This window comes from Telmatherina bonti (genome assembly GCF_933228915.1).
Source record: "Telmatherina bonti genome assembly, chromosome: 15".
NCBI classification, from domain to species: domain Eukaryota; kingdom Metazoa; phylum Chordata; class Actinopteri; order Atheriniformes; family Telmatherinidae; genus Telmatherina; species Telmatherina bonti.
In genome coordinates, this window is record NC_136613.1 from 26,808,193 (window position 1) to 26,827,936 (window position 19,744).

General features: G+C 37.8%; 1 protein-coding gene across 1 annotated transcript in view; it reads right to left on the minus strand.

Moving 5' to 3' along the window:
- The window catches only part of lrp1bb (low density lipoprotein receptor-related protein 1Bb), a gene marked incomplete at both ends in the record, with an annotated part of 313,004 nt that overhangs the window by 11,502 nt on the left and 281,758 nt on the right, over window positions 1–19,744 (minus strand). Inside the window, 10 exons of the mRNA XM_079254397.1 lie at window positions 8,788–8,952; window positions 9,176–9,301; window positions 11,280–11,453; window positions 11,733–11,849; window positions 14,264–14,370; window positions 15,012–15,235; window positions 15,402–15,643; window positions 15,763–15,882; window positions 17,663–17,797; window positions 18,082–18,222. Coding sequence (XP_079110523.1) covers window positions 8,788–8,952; window positions 9,176–9,301; window positions 11,280–11,453; window positions 11,733–11,849; window positions 14,264–14,370; window positions 15,012–15,235; window positions 15,402–15,643; window positions 15,763–15,882; window positions 17,663–17,797; window positions 18,082–18,222 — 1,551 coding nt within the window. The remainder of the gene's footprint in view (window positions 1–8,787; window positions 8,953–9,175; window positions 9,302–11,279; window positions 11,454–11,732; window positions 11,850–14,263; window positions 14,371–15,011; window positions 15,236–15,401; window positions 15,644–15,762; window positions 15,883–17,662; window positions 17,798–18,081; window positions 18,223–19,744) is intronic.

Consider the following 19,744-nt stretch of genomic DNA (forward strand, 5'->3'; position numbering starts at 1 on the left):
TTGCTGCTTGTTCATTATTTGATTTTCAAGTGTATATTTACGTTAGGCACAAGGCTCCCGTCGCTGACTTGGTCACTTATGGCCTCCAGGTCCATCCAAACTGATTCCACGTTCAGTGCAACATGCATATCATGCCTCCAATGTGTCATCCTGCCTGCAGTTTGGATCGTCTTGTCAGACATGTGTTGAACATTTCTAACTGGGAAGTATGCAGAAGGCTTCCTAATCAGTATTGCGAATGGTCTCAGCTGCCTTCAGCAGTGTGTTTTTATCTTGCAATTTTTTTTTTTTTACACCTTTGGAATGATGACCCCCTCTGCAGCTTAGTAATTACTGACGCAACTTTGCTGAATGACATGATCAGAGATCCGAAATAGAAACACTAGTTATTTATTGACAACCAAGAACCTCTCTGACCAAAAGCACAGAGATGTTTGTTGTTCACATATCTTGACAACCATTTCTGCAATCATCCTCAGGTTGAGCAGATTCACAGAGAATGTAATATCTAGCTATAAGTCGGACGTATGATTGGTGGTCTCGTTTTGGGTGGCTTTGCCTATCCCGTTAGTTTGCCTTACAGTGGAACCACAATTGCCTTCGGTTGCTAGGTGACACTATTAAAAACAGCGTGACTTCTTCACTGGCCTCATAATGATTTCACAGTTCAGGCTGTTCTGTTTGATTTGGAATTCCACAGAAGATGGTCAGTTCCAGTCATTTGGCTGTGAAAGTGAGCACAAAAGTCACTGAGAAGCACACAATCACATCCTCTCCGGATTCACCACATACACATGGTAATAGATGCGCTGATTGTCACAAATGTTTCAGCCAGTGGGTTGGAGTCGAAACACATATCAAACATACTGCATCATGTTTTAAATCCGCTCCGCTCCCTGTTTCTTACTGGACAGCCATTCGCTGGACACTGATTTAAAGGTACTTAAAAAAGTAACAATTGCCAACTTTTTGCAGAGTAGACAGCCTCGTTGCCATGGATACAAGTCTAGCCATGTAGGTCACACTACACCACTTAGTTATTTCACACTTTACATTTGCACAGTGTGGGTAAGATAATCAAGGTTTGCAATAACTAAAAGGCATTTCTGCTCATTTGCTGTCCGTTTATTTAGTCTTTCTTTTTTTCCCCAGAGGTAACGTGGACTTGTGGCTTTGGTGTTCAATCAGCTTACATTATTTCCTTGACCTATTCTGTGGTACTAAGCAGTGTTTCTAAGTAGTTGTCATGTAAGTTTGGAATATAAAGCAAGTCTATAAAGTGCTGGTTGTAGATTTAACCTTGTGATGTCATGCACAAAAATTAGCTGATATATTTTTTTCTCATTTGAATTCACGTTCAAATGTGAGGATATAACTGAGTTACATAGTTTTAGAGTATGAAAATTATGTCATTATTATATTATCTTTATTCACTAATTATTATTTGTCTAACCATGTCATTTATGATGAAAAAGTCCTTGAAATTTGAAAAATTTGTTAAAAAGAATAAAACATAAAAACCTCTTCCTACACAGGTACCCACAAATCCCAAAGCAACAAACAGTCCCCCGCAATAACCTATAATCATATTCTTTGACACTGCCTGACAAGTTGCCCTGTCTTTTCTCAGCTTACCGCCTCTTTAAGTTTCAGAGGCCAGCCCATCTCTCCCTTTACAGTTCTGAATGCCATATGGTCCTGCAGCACAGCCAGCAAACCTCAGATACAGCAGAAAGCCTGCATGAGACTTTCTTGTGACTGAACACACATCACTACTGGTATAATAGCTACACACAAGCTAGAGCTAAATTAGTCTTATAAGTCAAGAAGTGAGAAGATTGCACTTCACTACAAAGCAGTGGCACCAAGGTTTGAAACACTTTTCCTCCTTCCTTTACTGCCTAGGCACGGGAAGGTTTAGTTCTTGTTTTCTATTTTTTAAATCAGTTCTTTGTGTATTTAAACACCCTTGACATGACATATGTGGTGATTTTCCTGATGTTCTGCATACAAATGGTTAAATAGGTGTGCACCAATGGTCTGAAAGGTATCAAATTACATTAATGCACAGATCATGTTGCTTGTGCATTGGCAGGTTTGAGTCTACTTTCATGTCCACAAATACATGCAAAAAGCTGTTTATCTTTATTGGATTATAGTGTTTCTAGTTCTTTCAAAGTGGGAGGTTGCTTCTATTGAGACTGTTCATCACAGATAGATCTGTTGAGATATAGGGCCAGTTGTAAATCCCAAAGTATCATAGTAATAGTCAAACTTAAGCTGCAAGAGCTGGTTTCTGGTCAGCTGGCTGCTCATGTAGCCATATGGTTCTGATGCATGTGCTTCCCGAGTTAGCACAGCTGCACTCACCATATGTACCATGGCATGTCTCTGTTCAGCCTTACAGTCAGTAAGACAGTCACTGCAACATCTGTTTAACCATTTATAGGGCAAATAACTATATTTTTACACATCATTGGAGATAGAAGATGTCTCTTAAAGTAGTCCATGAAATTATAAAACCACACTGAAATCACCACACTAATCATCAAAGATCAGGCTACACTCCAGCTACTTCATTTAGATCAACATAAAAATCTGACATAAAAAACTGTCAGTACTAATCATTTACTACTGTGTTACATTTGTTATTTAAGCAAAATATATCCAAGCTTTATAATCTTGTATCATCCAATACAATAATAATTTTTCTTTAAACATTCTTTCTGAACGTGGCCCTGTGATGGACTGGCGACTTGTTCAGGGTGTCCCCTGCTTCTCGCCCAGTGATTGCTGGGATAGGCTGCAGCCATTAACTGGACTAAGCTGTTAAGAAAATATATACAAAGGGGAAATTCTTAATGAAACTTAGTTAGCTCTTTGCTCCTAAATCCATATGGAGTGTGTTATTGTTGATGCATTTTTTTTTTTAAATTTAATAGTATAATGTAAGACTGCAGACATGCCTTCCAAAGTAGGTTGGAGCATGAAAAAGTTTGGGAACCCTCTTAGGGAGGGACAGTCTCTTACCTTCTTAAATTAAGTGATTTTTTTATGTTCCTTAAAACATATCAGGTGAAGAGTTAACCTCTTCTTGTTTTTGCTGTTGTAGTGAATACTGATATAAAAAAAGAAAAGAGTACACTGCTGTTGACAAACATGATTGATTAAATGCATTTAGTTGCAATTAAATCCTGACTTATTTCCACCTTAAAAACTTGGCAAGTGGATTTTCTGATTGGAAGATAACTTTAAAATTCTACCAGCCACATTAGCTGGTAATCAAAAAAGCTAATTAAGAGCCCTGGATATAATATCTGCAGTCCGTTAGGGTTGAATAAACCAAGATAGGTTTTATTTTAAACTGTAAGATAAACATTGGCAAAATGGTATTACAGCACATTGATCTCGTACTTTCCTTCTTTTTTTTAATTTGTTCTTTTTCAAATTTAATGAAGCATAAAAATCTATTCATTGCCATGAATGCAATAAACACAGAGGAAATGAGACAACCCATCTGTGGTTTATCTGTGAATTTTCCTGCCAAAAGTTCCATTTATGTACCGATAAACCAGTCAAAGGCATGAGAGCAGGGATTCAAACACACCTTGTGTATTTATAGATAAAAACTGGAAATGTTCCAGTCCTTAATTGATAGCGCGCTTGCTTTCAGTCCTTTTTTTTTTTTTTTTTTTTTAATCATTAAGCAGGAGCTTTGAGGAAATCTATTTTACTTTAATCTCTCCCTCTCTCTCGCTTTCTCTCTTTCTCATCTTTGGTCAATCATTTCAGCAAATTTTCTTTTGCTTCAGACGTGTGCTCAGTGCACAGAAATCTCAATGAAAACAAAGGGCACCGTACCAATGGCAGTACAAGAACTGCAGTGTTGTGTTTCTTTCCTCACAGCCGTCCATCCGAAAAGCGGAAAACAAATATTATCTGGTGCAGCAATTTCCACTCAACTTAAGGTAAGTCGTACATGATGCTGCATCATTTAACATGACTGGCTTGCTGTTTTGATAGACAGACTCCATTTCAGTTAATGAGCTACCACAGATGTCCTGGATTCCTTTTATGCCACAGAGAGTAAAATTTAAATGCAAAAAAAATAAAAACACAGATTCTCAAAAACAACAATTTACCTCCTGTTGGACAGATATGTGTTTAAAAAAAAAAAATTCTAGCTCAGCCCTCTGATGAGGCTTGTACAGAGTAAAACACACATCTTTCTAAATCCAGCAGATGTGACTCATTTAAAGTTTATTAACTGGATGAGATTGTGTAAACACACACATACTGAATAGCTTAAAACCACCTTAAAAATGCTCAGCATAGTCATCATTTTGGCAGTTTATATGTAAGGAAACCAATAACATTACTTGCTAATAATGTAATTATATCAATTTTTGATGAGAAAACTTTCCATAATGTATTTCTGAGAAATGCAGTCTTGTTTATGTATTATTACATTAGCAGCTGCAATTATTACATTGTCAAAGGATTTTTATTTCCATGCAAGGCCAAAAACCAACTGAAAGCATATTAACTTTTAGTGTTTTTAGTTAAAACATTTATGTTATTTGATTTACTAGATTTAAAAAGATTAAAGTATTGGTTGCAAAACAAAGACAGTTGTAAGGGAGCAGGGCCTTTCTGAATCGGAGCAATTACAGTGACGCCTTTTTAATGCCTTTTTTTTTTTTTTTAACACGTATGATAAATGAAGAACCTTTAGCAACAAGGTAGGTCAAGGTAAGTATGCTTAACATTCCATCATTTCAATGTTTTCAGATTTGACTAAATTCTGCGTAAACCTGTATCTTTCTAGAACCTGAAAAAAATGAAAAAAGCAAGTTCTGGACTTTGATGAAATTATATTTTTAAAATTGTCTTTTTTTTTTTTTACAGGAGCACATTAGACAGATTGCACAACAGGCTGATGTGATGTACCAAATGTTAACAAAGATTAATCTCAGGTACCTCACATCACAACACCAAATTGACTGTAATTATTCTAAAGTGAAGGAGAGCTTCTTTCTTGAGCGAGTCCTCCTGAGAACGAGAACATTCAGCTGAAGTGACTTCTGAGTGGTTAAACTCCTGGAAGCCTGCCAAGGCGACAAAACGAGAGGATGACGGTTATTCATCAACTCATGCTGCTCCAGTCACTGGTTGTCAGGCTATTTGACAAACATGCTGTTTCCAGACATGATGTTGGATCTGTAGACTCTAAAGTGAATTGGTGCAGATGTGGGAAATGTGGTAAAATGTGTGTGTGGATGTAAACAACAGTTGTTGGCAGGATCTATGGATGGTATGCATGTATACTCCCACTTTGTTATTAGAGGTTAAATTGCTAATAGTGCTTCTTTGTACACAGCGTTACAGCTGCCACCACTTTCCTCTGATAATTCCTCTCACACAGCATGGACAACCTCCTTTAGCATCACCTGGCTCGGATTGGCACCTCCTCATCATACCACCTTCATCGGTATTGCTGATTGGCTGCCCTCGGAACCAATCAAGATTCAACATATCTCCACTCCAGTATAAAAGAGCTGCAACTTCTTCATTCCGTGGCAGCTGTGGTTCTGGATACAGCTTGCCCTCTCAGACTGGTTGCTGTTTTGTGTGGAAACGTTAAGCCTTTTGTGCATCTTGCTGTTGGCTTTTTGGGTGTAGGTTTGGTTGGTTTTGTTATTTGGGTAGCTGGTGGTGCTTGTTTGTGTTTTTTGCTCTTTGTATGCATTGTGGGTTTTTTTTTGTGTGTATCGTTTTGTGCTTAGCCTTATGTTTTCCTGTCGTGATTGTTTTAGTTGGGTAACTGTCAGTGAACTTGTATGTGTATGTGTAACTTGTTTGTGCTTTTTGTTTTGGGTTTGTTTTTTTTTGTACTTAAGCTGTCCCACCTGCCCCTTCTTCACGGGTGTGTATTGTTTTTCCTTTTGTGTGGGACAATAAAATTCCCAAAAACTCCAATTCCCATCTGGCACACTTTATTTTATGTTGCGGCTTTCACCCACAGCGAGCCGGGACGTAACAACAGCCTGAAGAGAACAGGGGTTTGTAACTGCAAACCATGGCTGATGATTTGAGTAACTTTATGTTTCTGAGTCGTTGATGAAGCAAAAATGAATACCTCCAGTTGCCCAGTGAACAAGCTTATCATCACAAAGTTGCTGTTAGCTCTTTTAGCTGCTTTTTCATTTGGTAAACCAGTGCTTTGATTGGGCCGGTATGCACCGGTACACGGTACCGGCACTTTTACATTCTATACCTTTGAGTACCGGGACTATTTTTTTACAGCCTATAGTGCATACCAAGATTTTTACCGGCTTTCCTCAACAATCATTATACCCTCCTAGGACTTCACCACATATTACAACTTATATCTGTTTGATTTTTTAAAAAAAGAAAAAATGTTGCCTCAAAAGAAATGTATTAAGACTGGTTTAGACGCACAACGCTTGCTGTAACCCACAAAGTCACGGCGCACGTCACGTTGTTCACTTGTTTCTGTGTTTACCATGAAGTGGACGTGCTTTGAATTAGAGGAATGTCAGAGAATTTAAAACTATACCGGCTATAATGTTAGCCTGGCTCCAAAAGGACACGAACTGGAGCAGAGCTGAGTGATGGCAGTAGTACTACTTAACAGTCATTTACTACAACAGACAATGAAGGTCAGATGCTGCAAACTAAGAGTATGGATAGTCAGTAGTTTGAGTTTTTGAAGATTATTTCTAGATTAAAGATAAGATAATATTGCTAAGTTGCATGGACCAGACCGAATGCTGTGAAAAACATATTTCACAGAGGAAAAGTGTAATCGTAATACACTTTTAAATTAGTCTGGTAATAAGATAAATAAGTCTAAATGTAGAACTTTTTTTTTTGTTTTTAACCCTTTCATGCATAGTGGGCACCTATTTATAAGCTCTTTTCTTGCATATACATGAATGAGGATGGTATTTTTCTAAATAAACCACTTAGTGGATGTTAGTGAGTCAACCAATGTGTTTCCACTCACTGAAGAATAAATAAATATATGATACAATTGAACATAATGTAATTAAGCAACTTTGCATTTGTGATAAAAAGGAAAAGGAAATGATACAGCTATATTTCATAGATTTACATAACATAGATATGATTATATGTTATTTTGTAACTATTTTGTACATTAAAATAAATCATACAAAATTCTAAATATCACTAAATAACAAAAAAAAGCATCACTGCATATTTGTAGAGGTAAAATACTGTATTTAGAAAAATGTTACATTGTTTTTTTTTATTAATTCATGCATTATATGGGTTTAGGAACTTTAAGTTTATGTATTTACTTTTCAGTGTTATTTTTAATGTCCATGCAATAAGACTTGAAGTTCATAAAAGTGTCTCAATGGCACTTTGAATTTGCCAAAAGTGGATTTGATTTAGAACTTGCTGTGCTATTTTTTTTTCTCATTTCTTTGCTATAAAACTATTAATCTACAGATCAATTTATAAATCTACATATAAGTATCAGACATGTTTTTGTCCCATATTTGCATGACAACCTGACAGCAAGTCATTATGGGAGTACCACCACTTATTTTGTTCCACTTAAGGAGCACATGGTAAACGGTAAACACATGACGTTTGTACTCAGATCCATTCATCTGACTGATGCCAACCCAATAGACATCTGAAAGAGTTTCACATAGAGCCTGAAGACTAGACTCCTGCCCTTTTGGTGCTGGAGCAGCTTTGCCTTATAGCTTCAGTCTCTTGCAAAGCCACAATAATGAAGGAAACAGATGCTTTCACTACTGTGCTGCTGTCCATGAAGAACAAACTGCACCCACTTATCTAAGATTTCTGCACCTTTAGGGAAAGGGAAAAGGGTCAGGTTGCACTCACAGCCAAACACATTTTCAAGACAACCTTTTCCGCAACAAAAAACAAAGTGCCATGCTCTGAGAAGAAGTGATGAATCACTTGTTCCTTTTCGCACAATGACTTCTGCTGGACCATGATGTGGTAGCAAGCAGATTTCTAAATGAAAAGTTCATGACTTGAGGCAGCTGGATAAATTGTGTTCTTTCTGCATGACAGTACTACAAACATGCATACATCTTCTGAACTTTGTGTGATATTTAAGGTAATAAAACATTGTTTTAACACTACAGATAAGCCATGCAAGGCAATGGCTAGTCTGTAGAACAGGGGTGTCGAACTCCAGTCCTCGAAGGCCGGTATCCGGCAGGTTTTTGTTGTTTCCCTCCACCAACACAGCTGATTCAAATCAAATGCATCCAGCAGCTTCTTGTCAACCTGTTTTCAAGTTTTTGGTCAGGTGTACTGGAGCATGGAGACAACAAAAACCTGCAGGATACTGGCCCTCGAGGACTGGAGTTCGACACCTGTGCTGTAGAATAACAGTAAAACACACCACGGGGTCGTGGCATGGAAGATAAATACCATCATGTTATAGGTCCATTTGCAGAATAAAGCTGAGGGGGGGAACTTTATAATGAAACTGAATGGGAATGGGTGATCGTATGAACAATTCCATTGTATGACTGAAATATCTATTCATATATACTTAGATGCCTGAATTTAGCAATGACAACATCATAAATACATTACAAATACATGGTTATATGAATACTAATGAACAGTTGGCGGGAACAGACGAGTGTGCTGAAATGTCAGCAACCCTGCTGAGATGAACAGGAATATTTGAATAGAAATCATGCGTCAGATGGTTTTTGACATCTGTGCATTTTTCAGCACACTTACCCAGTGGTGAGCCCATGCAGGTGCCTCCGTTTAGGCAGTAGTCTGTGCAGTGGTTCACCTCACAGCGCTCACCTGAAAAGTCAGGCCAGCAGAAACACCTCCAGTCTCCTTTCTCATTGGCTAAGCAACGGCCTCCGTTCTCACAGGGGGGGCGACACAGTTCACCTTGAGAACAGCATAGCTCAGTTTACTTACTGCAGCGCGCAGCAGTCACATCACATCAAAAAGGGGCGTGTAACAAATATCAGGCAGCCACCACAGAGGAGTGAAGTTGAGGTAGAGTCTATGCAAGAGTAGCATTTGTCCAACATCAGGCTACACAAACATTTCAGAAGTTAAGACAGCGTGCTTCTTTAATGTCGATCAGGGAAAAGTAAGGCATGCTTACCTGAGCTGTTGACATCACTACAGGTACCATTGACCAGCACTTTCCCCTCTGGGCAGGTACATCTGGCCCCCGTTGGGTTGAGCAGACACATGAAATCACAAGACATCCTCAAACATGGATTTGATGCTGTGGAAAAGAAGAAAGGAAAGAAAAAATAAGCAGCAGAGACAATAATCTGCGAGCCTGGCCAGGGATCTGAAAGACTTGTTTGTCTGCGGAAGATATGGTTGTTCTTTGTCAGATTAAAGTCGTCTTCTTTTTCAAGTGTTTTCATTTCTGTTTTTTGAAGAGCGTTGTTTTCTTGTAGCCAGGAGAGGTGCGGGGCTAAAGCAGACTGAATAATCAACGACTATGGAACATGGTAAACAACTCCCCTTTGTCTAATTGATTACGAGCTTTTTCTAAGTGCTCCTCTTGATGCTGCCAGCAGCAGATAAACAGTATAATCTAAATATTTCACAAGAACCTAATCTGAATCAATAGAATTTCAATAATAAAATGACTGAATCTGAGGCAGCATGAGAAATCAATGAACACTAAGAGCAAAGTCAGCCATGTCCAAACTGTCTGTGTCACATAAACTAACTACCCTAAATCCGCATTTTTATAGTTGATCAGTCACCAAATTTATCATTATTACACAAGCAACATATTTCCTTTGCGTCTAACAATGTGAAAACTGGTAACAGTTCAGGAAAGTATACAATAAAAAAATAAATAAATAAAAACAAGTGAAGAAAACTAGAATAAAAGAAACTTTCCATTTGAATGGTTGCTAGAGGGTTTCACTGAGGACATCAAGCTTTTACTTCATAGCTTTGTGCAAGCTGAGTGCATCCTCTACCCACAGACTTACACATTACACACTACACGCTCGGCCTAATGAGTCTGTGGGGAATGAAAGAGCTGCTCTGAAAGAGAAAAACTGACCAGGAATGGTCTGTCATCTGCTCTTTAACCATTAACACCAGAGGTGTAACAAATAACAGACATGAGTTTACTGCAGGAAGTAAGTGAGAGGAAAGACACTTTATTGATTGGCAGGCTTTCACAGTATAGGTGTTATTTCTTTCAATCATTTGTTATTATGCTCAGCTTAAGTGTTATCGTTTATTTTAGCTAAATTCTCTTTAATTAAATTAAATATTATAGGAACATGTCATTTAATTTAAGTATTATATTTATAATAGTCTGAAGCTCATATTTTGCTACGATAAGAACCTGTATGAGTGCTGTCTCTGTCTGGTTGAGCAGACAATAATTCACCTTCCCTGCAGCTGGAAATGTGCAGGTTTTCAGTATTCAGGCAACACTGGTCTAGTTGCAACATACATATTGTACAACTGTAAGTGGACACTGATGTCCACAAATACTACCAGCTGAAACCTTTAGGACCAATGCCACTGTCCAATGCTGCATTATATGTGTTACTTATTCCTTAAACAGAGATATTTAATGAATTTCTGATGGATTCAGTACAATTATGGCCTAAAATGTGTAAGCCAGAGTCTGAAAGTACATCAGCAAATCTTCAACAGAATGGCAGAAAAAAAAAAAAAGCAGAAAGAAAATCCAATTCCAGACCTCAACTTGATTGAAATATTGTGCTGAGACCTTAGCAGAGCTGTGCATGAATGAATGCTGCAAACCTCAATGAGCTAAAGCAATGTTGTACAGAAGAGTTGGCCGGCAGGGATCAATAACCTCATGCAGTAATGATTACTTCAAGTTGTAGCTGAAGATGGTTCTACATCGAAATCATGTGGTAAGCTTAGGTTTTTGGCAGAGACTTTATAACGATACGTAAAATATTTGGATCAAAGAGAGATGTATGACTTTCTGGATAGGCTGAGAAAAATGTAATTACTGGTAAAAAAAAAAACAAAAAAAAAACAAAAAAAAAACAATCTAACAACATATCCAATATTTTTTCCTAAGAACATATGTAACATATTAAATAAAACCACCAATATATAACAACATAAAAAAAGGATGAATAGATATATAAGCACGTTATAACATATATATATATATATATATATATATATATATATATATATATATATATATATATATATATATATATATATATAAAACAACTTACCATCTTGCTGTTTGTAACGGTGGGAGATAAATACATTTGTGGCTCTTTCCACTCCCAAATTAAGAAATTCCACCGAATGTTTGCCAAACTTATGAATCTTGAAGACTTTGTGTTTCAGTCCAGTTCCATAGATGTAATCCTCAAATATATCAATTCTATATGGCTGTGCGATTCCTGAAGGGCCAGCAAAAGAAGAACAAAAAGAAAGCACACAATTTCAGGTTAACATTTCAGCATGCATATGCTGAAAGTTTATTTTCTGTGGCTGATGGAAGCAGGGAGGAGTGTGCTGTGTGGGCAGACTCATCTTAACACATGGTTTAGAAGCTTACCCTTCTGAGACGCACAGGCAACACTGTTGCAATTATTTGATAAGAAGTTGAGCAAGTGCATCATGAATATTGTGAGTTTAAAGGAAAAAAGTTGCACTTTGTTTTCCATTCCGGGGTTTACCGTGTCTGTCACTGATTGTCACCAGGGGGTCCGAGCCATCCAATCTCATGCTTCCTATATGCGAGAGCTCAGGATCAGCCCAGTAAATACGTTGGTTGAAGTAATCAATTGCCAGCCCTGTGGGAGGATGAAGGTAAGAGATTTATTTACCAGACAAATTAAACAGCAATCGTTGTGGAATCCCTCAAAGCAGCAGACGTTAAGGTCAAGACAACCACAGTAGTATATGTTACAGAATAAACAGGATTAAGGAAGCAGTGCTTCACTTTCTTTCGCCTTTTTGGCTCTTTGCCTCCAACATCAGCACGCTCGCATTCGTAACATTGTATTTGTGCACTGCGGTTGTGAGTTTTGGCATTGCAATTTCAAAACAGTGATTCACTTTTACCTTCGCCTGACCAGAACACTGAGCACCTGGCTCAGGCATTCAAAACAGATTGCTTTTCCCTTTCAGCACACTGAAGATGAATTCCTCTCTTTGTGACCGAGACACAACGCAGGGCCCCTCAAATTAAAGGAGGCCAAAACTGCTCTTCAAAACTAGATCAGCACTAAGTGTCTCCCTGTAGACACACTGACACGTACCAAGTGGCTGTGAAGCATTTCTTACTAATGAACTCTGCTTGTTTTACTATGTTGATCTTTTCCAGCCGTATCATAGTTCATACTTTAGATGGTTAGGTATAAACTGACAGGTATGCATGTACTGTATGTATCTAGCATGTATATGCATTTTTAATGCCTCATAAAGTAAAACTGGATGAGGCCTTTGCCTCTGAGTTACATTCTGCAGTCTAAAAAGGTCATCTTGTATTATTTCATATATGAATGTATTTATAGCTTATTATAAATTATAAAAGCATGAATGTGTTTTAGGTGGATTTACTCGATGTATCGGTGCATGCTATGAAAAATAATCTTTATTGTCTTTCTTCTGTGAACAGATACAGAACTGTTTCTTTGTCTGTGCATGTCCACAAACATGTTGCCAACATTAAGGGGTTGAACCTCCAACAGAAAACTGTAACTGATGCCCAAGCATTGCAAAATGTCAGAAACAAAATGTATGTTTACGTTAACTACTGCGTACTTAATTTCCGTGCAGTTTGGGACAAGGGGGATTGAATTTGTCCCGCTTTTTGTTTCTTTGGCCACGTTACTTTATTATGAATGGCCACTTTCTATACTATGAATTGGATTCTAATTGGATTGTAATGACTTGAACTATAATTGGAATATAATGACTTACAGTACCTTTTAATTTGAATATAATGAATTGGGTCAAACTGGATTTGCACTGATCTATGTACAGGGAGAAAAAAAAAACTTTGCATGAGTTCAGCTGAACCTGGTTCACCTGTGCTTACACAAGAGAACGAAAAATTGCTGCACATTCCCAATGATGCACATATAAATGCAGCAGAGACTAGTCTAGCAGTTTAAACAAGCTGGTCATTTCAAGGCATGCTAATTATTTATCTCACAAAAGCTCATCAGAGGAGAGAAACATTCAGCCAACGTATTTAGTTGCATGGTTGGACTTTCATCAACACATTCAATGGTTAGATTGTTTATCTTTGTTTTCTGTCTTGCTTTGTGTAAAGCACTTTGGCTGTATGAATGTGCAACATAAATAAACACAACACTGACGTGTTATTTCTTTTTTCAAGTTTCATAAAGCCAATCTAAGCTGCTACAGATACTCAAATAAAAGAAGCAGATTGCATACAAACATAAATCTATACATTAAAGGGGTGCTATTATGGTATTTGGAGTTTTCTGAGCTTTCTACAGTGTTACAGTGCTGAATCCTCATCAGACATGTGAACTGCACTGTTTTTTTTCACCTAAACGCATGTTTGAGTTTGAGTTTGAGTTCCAGCACGCTCTCTGTTCGGTTTCCATGGCAACAAAAAACGTGTCGTTTTTGAGAGCTTTTCTACTTGGAAATCCTTGTGACGTCCCAGGGAATAAGGTTCGGTGATTGGCTACCTTCTACTGGTTAACAAGGGCATGTACAAATACATCAGGCGGGTGGAAAACATGAGATAAAGTTATTTCCAACGATGGCTGGTGAGTTTACCAAAGAGAGACATCCTGCTGCATTCGTTGCTGTGGGTTGCTGTTTTCCACTTCGTTTTCAGGGTCTGATTCAGGTTCCAACATGTAGGGCTGTATGCTATGTGTTGACATTGTATTTTGTTTTTTTATTGAGTTCATATGAGCCTAATCCTTCTGTTTATGAGATGTTACAATGACGGTGAAAGCAATTGCAGTGCGCGCTCCCGATGTAGTGCAGTGGCGGGAGGCGGGGCTTAATGCGGAAGAGTCTCAATCCACTCGTTTTGCCCACAGGCTGATCTGACAGCCTACGGAGAGGGTCGGTCTGCAGTAAATAAAGCGATTTGTGACAATAACTCGATCAATCCCAGCCCTTCTGGTCTCAGAAATAAAAATAAATTAGCCTGAAATGCACATAATAGTTCCACTTTAAAAAAAGAAACAAACATATTGGAGACACAAATACCTACCGGTGGGCCTCCTAAGATTTTTCTCCAAGAGTACTCTACGTAATGATCCATCCATGGCTGATTCCTCGATGTGAGAATGATCCCCTATAACACTCCAGTACATCAATCTGCAGGGGACAAAGAGAAATATTACCCCCCCTTGCTGAAGGCTGCACAAATAGACATAAAAAGAAAAAGAAAAAACAGCATGCACCCAAATGTGCATCTATAGCCGAATAAATGTATGCATATATTCTCATGCATGTGGTCTAATGAGTTCTAATTGTGTCACAGTTACTGCAACAGTGTGTTTCTGGGTGTATAATCGTATGAATCACTGGGTCCTTTGTGACACGATATTCATAAACCTAATGTGAATTGTAAAAAGTAATTAACACTTCGGGGAAAATACTGTTCTTGCATTGTTTCTAAGGCATTAATAAGGGACAGATGAGAACATTTGAAAATCTGGAGATTAATTATGCGTGGATGTGGTGGCATTGTTGTTCTAAGAAACCTTTAATAAAGCCGCTTTGGCCATTTTCAGTGACGCACGAAGTAACTGATAACTGTTGATTAATAATAGGCGTACATTTCCATTGTGTATTTCTAACAAATCCTGCTCCTCACACAGTTTTAAAAATTAGACCACAAGTATGGGAACTTTAAGGCCTCCCTAAATAAAGGAAAAAAAAACACTTCTATATACATCATGTGGAGTTAAACATAGTCAGCAGGAAAAAATAAAAAAGCTAAGTACACATTTTACCCTCTGGCTGGGTTAACAGCAATGGCATATGGCTCTCCTGCTATGTCAGTAATCAGTCGGGTGCAGTTTGGTCCCTTAAGTTGGCCCACATTTATGGAATATCGTAATTTAGTCCAGTGGGCTGTGTAATAGCTGAACCAGTGCATCCGAGAGTGATCAGTCCAATAAATGTTGCCTGTGATCCAGTCAGCAGAAATATCTCTGGGTCGACGGAAATCCGAACACTGCAACAGATGAAAGTCACAACGTCAGGGTCTCTACTCGGTGTCTGTGGATGCATTTATTTAAATGAGTGTCTTGGAGAAGAGAGAGCAGTGAAACAACATCAAATAAAAACAAAATCCCAACACAAGCAGTCATGTGATCCATGGACAGGTTGCAGAGACTTACTATGTTCCGGATGTTGGACTTAGACTGGCTTCTTTCAAGCGAGTCCTTGTAAAAAATGCCTCCAGGGTTAAACTGTGTGGCCCAGATAAACTTTTGGTGATGAAACAATACATCCATCCCGATGATGCGGGCATTGTCCTCAATCTGAGTGAGAATCTTGTTTCCATGACTCTGGTTGTAGGGGTGAACAAAGCTTCGGATTTCAGTGTCATTGGCTATGTAGAGCACTCGTTCCTCCGGCCCTGCATGATGCAGCGAAAGCAAAAGAAATTTGCATGTGAACCTGTTCTTCATTCTTCAATCAGGCTGAAAAACTGGCATGCAGAAAACACAACGCTTACACCCAACTTTAGGGTCGTACCTCTTGCAACACAGTTGCCGTTGACATCCTTATAATTCCGATCACACGTGCATTTAAAAGATCCTTTAGTGTTGGTGCAGTAATGAGGACATGTGTCAAATTGCAGACACTCATTCACCTCTGGAAGAAAGAGGAACAAATGTACTTGTGATCACGTCGACGTGTGCAAAAAGAGCGCAGCATCAACAGTTTCTATAATTACTGAAACAGTCTACATGCAGAGATAAGAAATAAAACCTGACAAAGATGTTCCATCAGTCTGTGCTGCTCAATACTCTGCATAAAGTGGAAATTTGTTTTCATTTATTACTGTGGAGCTGACACATTTAGTCCCACTAAGACGGTCATTATTTGTGTCCACTTTCATTTGAGAGGATCATCTTGTTTGGACCAGACAGTTGCACGTCGTGCCAGTGCCTTTTCTTTCTAATGATGCTTGACTGCTTTCAGATGTCATCATTTTTAGGTTTTTGCTCATGGTGCAATGGTGCTTTTTCTACATAAATGTGGTCAAAAACATTGATTTTGGTTGGAAATTTTAACTGAAAATAGATGGAAATAGTGGTCTAGTCAATAACAAATGAACCTTTACTTGCAGTACCTGCTGAAACATTTACAGTGATTTTTTTATTATCCTGAATGTCACTTTTTTGCACTTTCAGTTCATTCCTCCATGCCGACTTTGACACTGATTTGAGCTTTTCAAACATTAACTTTACTATGAACTACTTGGTTAAGCATGTTAGCATGTGTGTATTGTCTTCCTGCTTGGTAATTGGCCAGTAGCACCCAGATTAAACACAGTTCTCCACAGGATTTACCAGTATAAATCCAAATTTTTCATGAAGCCACTGGCTGCTGATGCAGCGTGACAGGCCGACACCAGCAGGTTTAGTAGGTTCCTAATTTTTCTAGTTATCTAGCTTGTTTGACCTCTCCCTGGTATAACTGACTCCTTACTGATTTCATGTAGTTGTATAAAAGGCGGTTGGACTTGTTTGAGTCCTCAAAATACAGTTTTCTATTATGTTTCAGAATAACAACCCTTTCCTCTGTGGTGCTCGGAGATCTCCTAAAGGTTTGCATAAATATACGGAACAATGCTGAACCTTTTTCTACAGTAAATAAAATGATCATGGATGTTTGGTTCTTTTTAGTTTTCTGTTTTTAATTTAGTTCTTGTCAGATTTCTGTTGCTAGTTTTTTTGTTAATTCCTTATGTTGGGTTCATGTGTTGATCTCATTCAATCTATATTCTCGTCTTATTTTTTATTTTGTAAAGTTGATCTGGTTGGGTATGTCAATGTATTTCCCTTTTGCCACACCTGTTCTTTATTTGTAAGAATATCTCTATACAGTAAATACATCCTGCTTTTTTTTTGGTCCTGGTCGGATCCTCATCAATTCTGCCTTGGTTTATTAATGCTTCTCCCCAATATTTCCGTGTTAGTTGTTGTGAAAGTCCTGTATTGGCTTCATTAGTGCTGGTTCCAGTTCTTGTCAGCTCTGCTGTTGCAGCACCTTTGGTTTTATTCCACACACCTGCCTGCCTCCTGTATTTTAGTCCCACCTTGTTTCTCATCCACTTTATTCTTTATTTTCTTTGAGGACTGACAATATTCAAGAATATATTTGCATAAATAAACAAAATTCTAAATGTTAAATAGTCTAGGAAATATATACATAACACCTTATGGCATTACTTAAAAAGTAAACTTTGTTGTTTATAATCTGAGATTTTATATATATATATATGTATATAAAGCTAAATAAAGTCTGACTTTTGATGCTGATCAGAGTCTAGTTTTTTTATCATCTCATCATTTACAGTAATTTCTACTAATTTAACATCATATAGCAGCATAAAGACATGGAGACAAAGCCAGGAGGGAAACGTTACCTTCACATTGACCTGTCTTTTGGCTCCTCTTGAAGCCAGGTTTGCACTGACAGAGAGCGTTCGCATTTGTGTGGTTGCAAATCGCATCCTCCCCACACGGATTTGTTTTCTTTCCACATACATCTCCGCTGGAAACTACAAATAAAAGACAAGTCTTTGATTACACCAGCGCATCTTAGGCACCTGCTGGGTTTTTTCTTTTGATGTGCAGCAAACAAGAGGGCATCTTAATCATTAATACAGAACACAACACACCTCAAACCTGGGCATCCATATATTACCATAAACAACAAAACATTCCATCTAAAATGAGGAGATTGCTGAGCTTCCTGATAACATCATATTGACATTTGGAACTTTTCATCTCTTGCGAGCGCCTCTTTTATCTGTTTGCTGAAGCTAAGCGTTGCAGCACTCACATGACTTGCAGTCCTGCTCGTCTGAGCCGCCGTCTCCGCAGTCGTTGAAGAGGTCGCACTGGAGCTGCATTGGGATGCAGCGTCGGTTGCTGCAGGTGAACTCCGTCTTCCCACAGGGCCGAGGCCTTCCAGCCACCACCTCTGCTCCAGCACACACAGTCAAGACACATTGTACAACCCTATTTTATTAAATATTTTGAAGCTATATTACGGTGTGGGCAATACAAACAATAATGCAATCAGAGGATTGTATTTTCTACAACAGAAGGCTGTTAGAAATGTGTTGATCATGTGGAAAATTAAGAAGAAGTTAGTACCTGAACATATTTACATTAAATTAACTTTGATTACAGATGATAAAAGCAGAAAAAAAGAAAACCTTTGTGTACTTTTCTCACAAACTTCATTCAGACAAAGAGGTTTTATGGCCAATGGAGTGAGATTTTGGACTCTTTAGAAATGACTCTAAAACTAAACTAACTAAAAAAATATGTTCAAGAAAATGTTACTTCAAACTATAAAAGTTTATAATTGCATATTGGGATGTAATGTTTGAGAAAAAAAACTTTAGTTGATTTAATTGTGAGAGCTGCCTGATGTGTTTTATGGATTGTTGAGAAATCATCGCCTGGTCATCAAGATTATGTTATTTCGATTGTAAAAGGCATGTAATATAGGCCATTGTCTTCATTATGCTCCTTTCATTCATGTAATATTTAAAGTTGATGTATGATTCTGTATGGAAAAGTATTAATGTGGATGGATGAACAAAAAAATAATATATGAAGAATAACACCTAGAAATTTCTTGCAATTTGATTTTTTTTCTCGTTTTCATTGTTAAAAAATGAATAAGACACTATTCCTCCAACACAATAACACAAATTATGTTTGTCACTTTCTGAAAAAAATATCATTTTATAAATTATATCCTTTTTTTTTTTATGTCAGATCTCTAGTAAACAACCAATTTTGTAACATCAGTCACAGAAACATCTGCTTCTAAGAATCAATTCATTTTCCCATAATTTTCTGCACAATATTTCTTTCAGTGTACTTAAATGAATGTTTTTCACTACTTACCATTTAAGTCTCACATGAAAAACATGTCCAAGTGTGATGACAAAGGAGCAAAATTGCAGGATGGTGATGTAGTTTTGTCCAGAGCACCATTCATGTTCTGATCTGTTCATCTGAACCATATATTCTTTATGTTTATCCATAAACACATAATCAGCCAAGATAGTGAAGCTGGAATTCGATCAATCTTTAAACAGTATTGTCAGATGGGACTCAAACATGGCAACGCCGCTCTAAACAGGCGCATACTGCTTATAAACATGTTATAACTTGTAATACATGTGAAAAACTACTGGAGTGAAATTCTTATTCCATGAAAAAAAATACCTGTGTTCTCATTTTAAATGGTAGATACCAGTATGTAACATTTTAGAGCCCAGAGGGGAGACTAACAGGCAGTTCTACTTTCTGGACTAATACTGTGTTGCATGCATAAAGAAAGAATGGAAGTTTGAAATCCTCTGACAGCATCACAATGAGAAGGAAAGGAGCATAATGAAGTGACGGGGAGGTGGATGATGGGATTACTGTGAGATTGAGGGGATGGATAGAGGGAAGAAGCGTACAATGGTGAGAGGTAATGG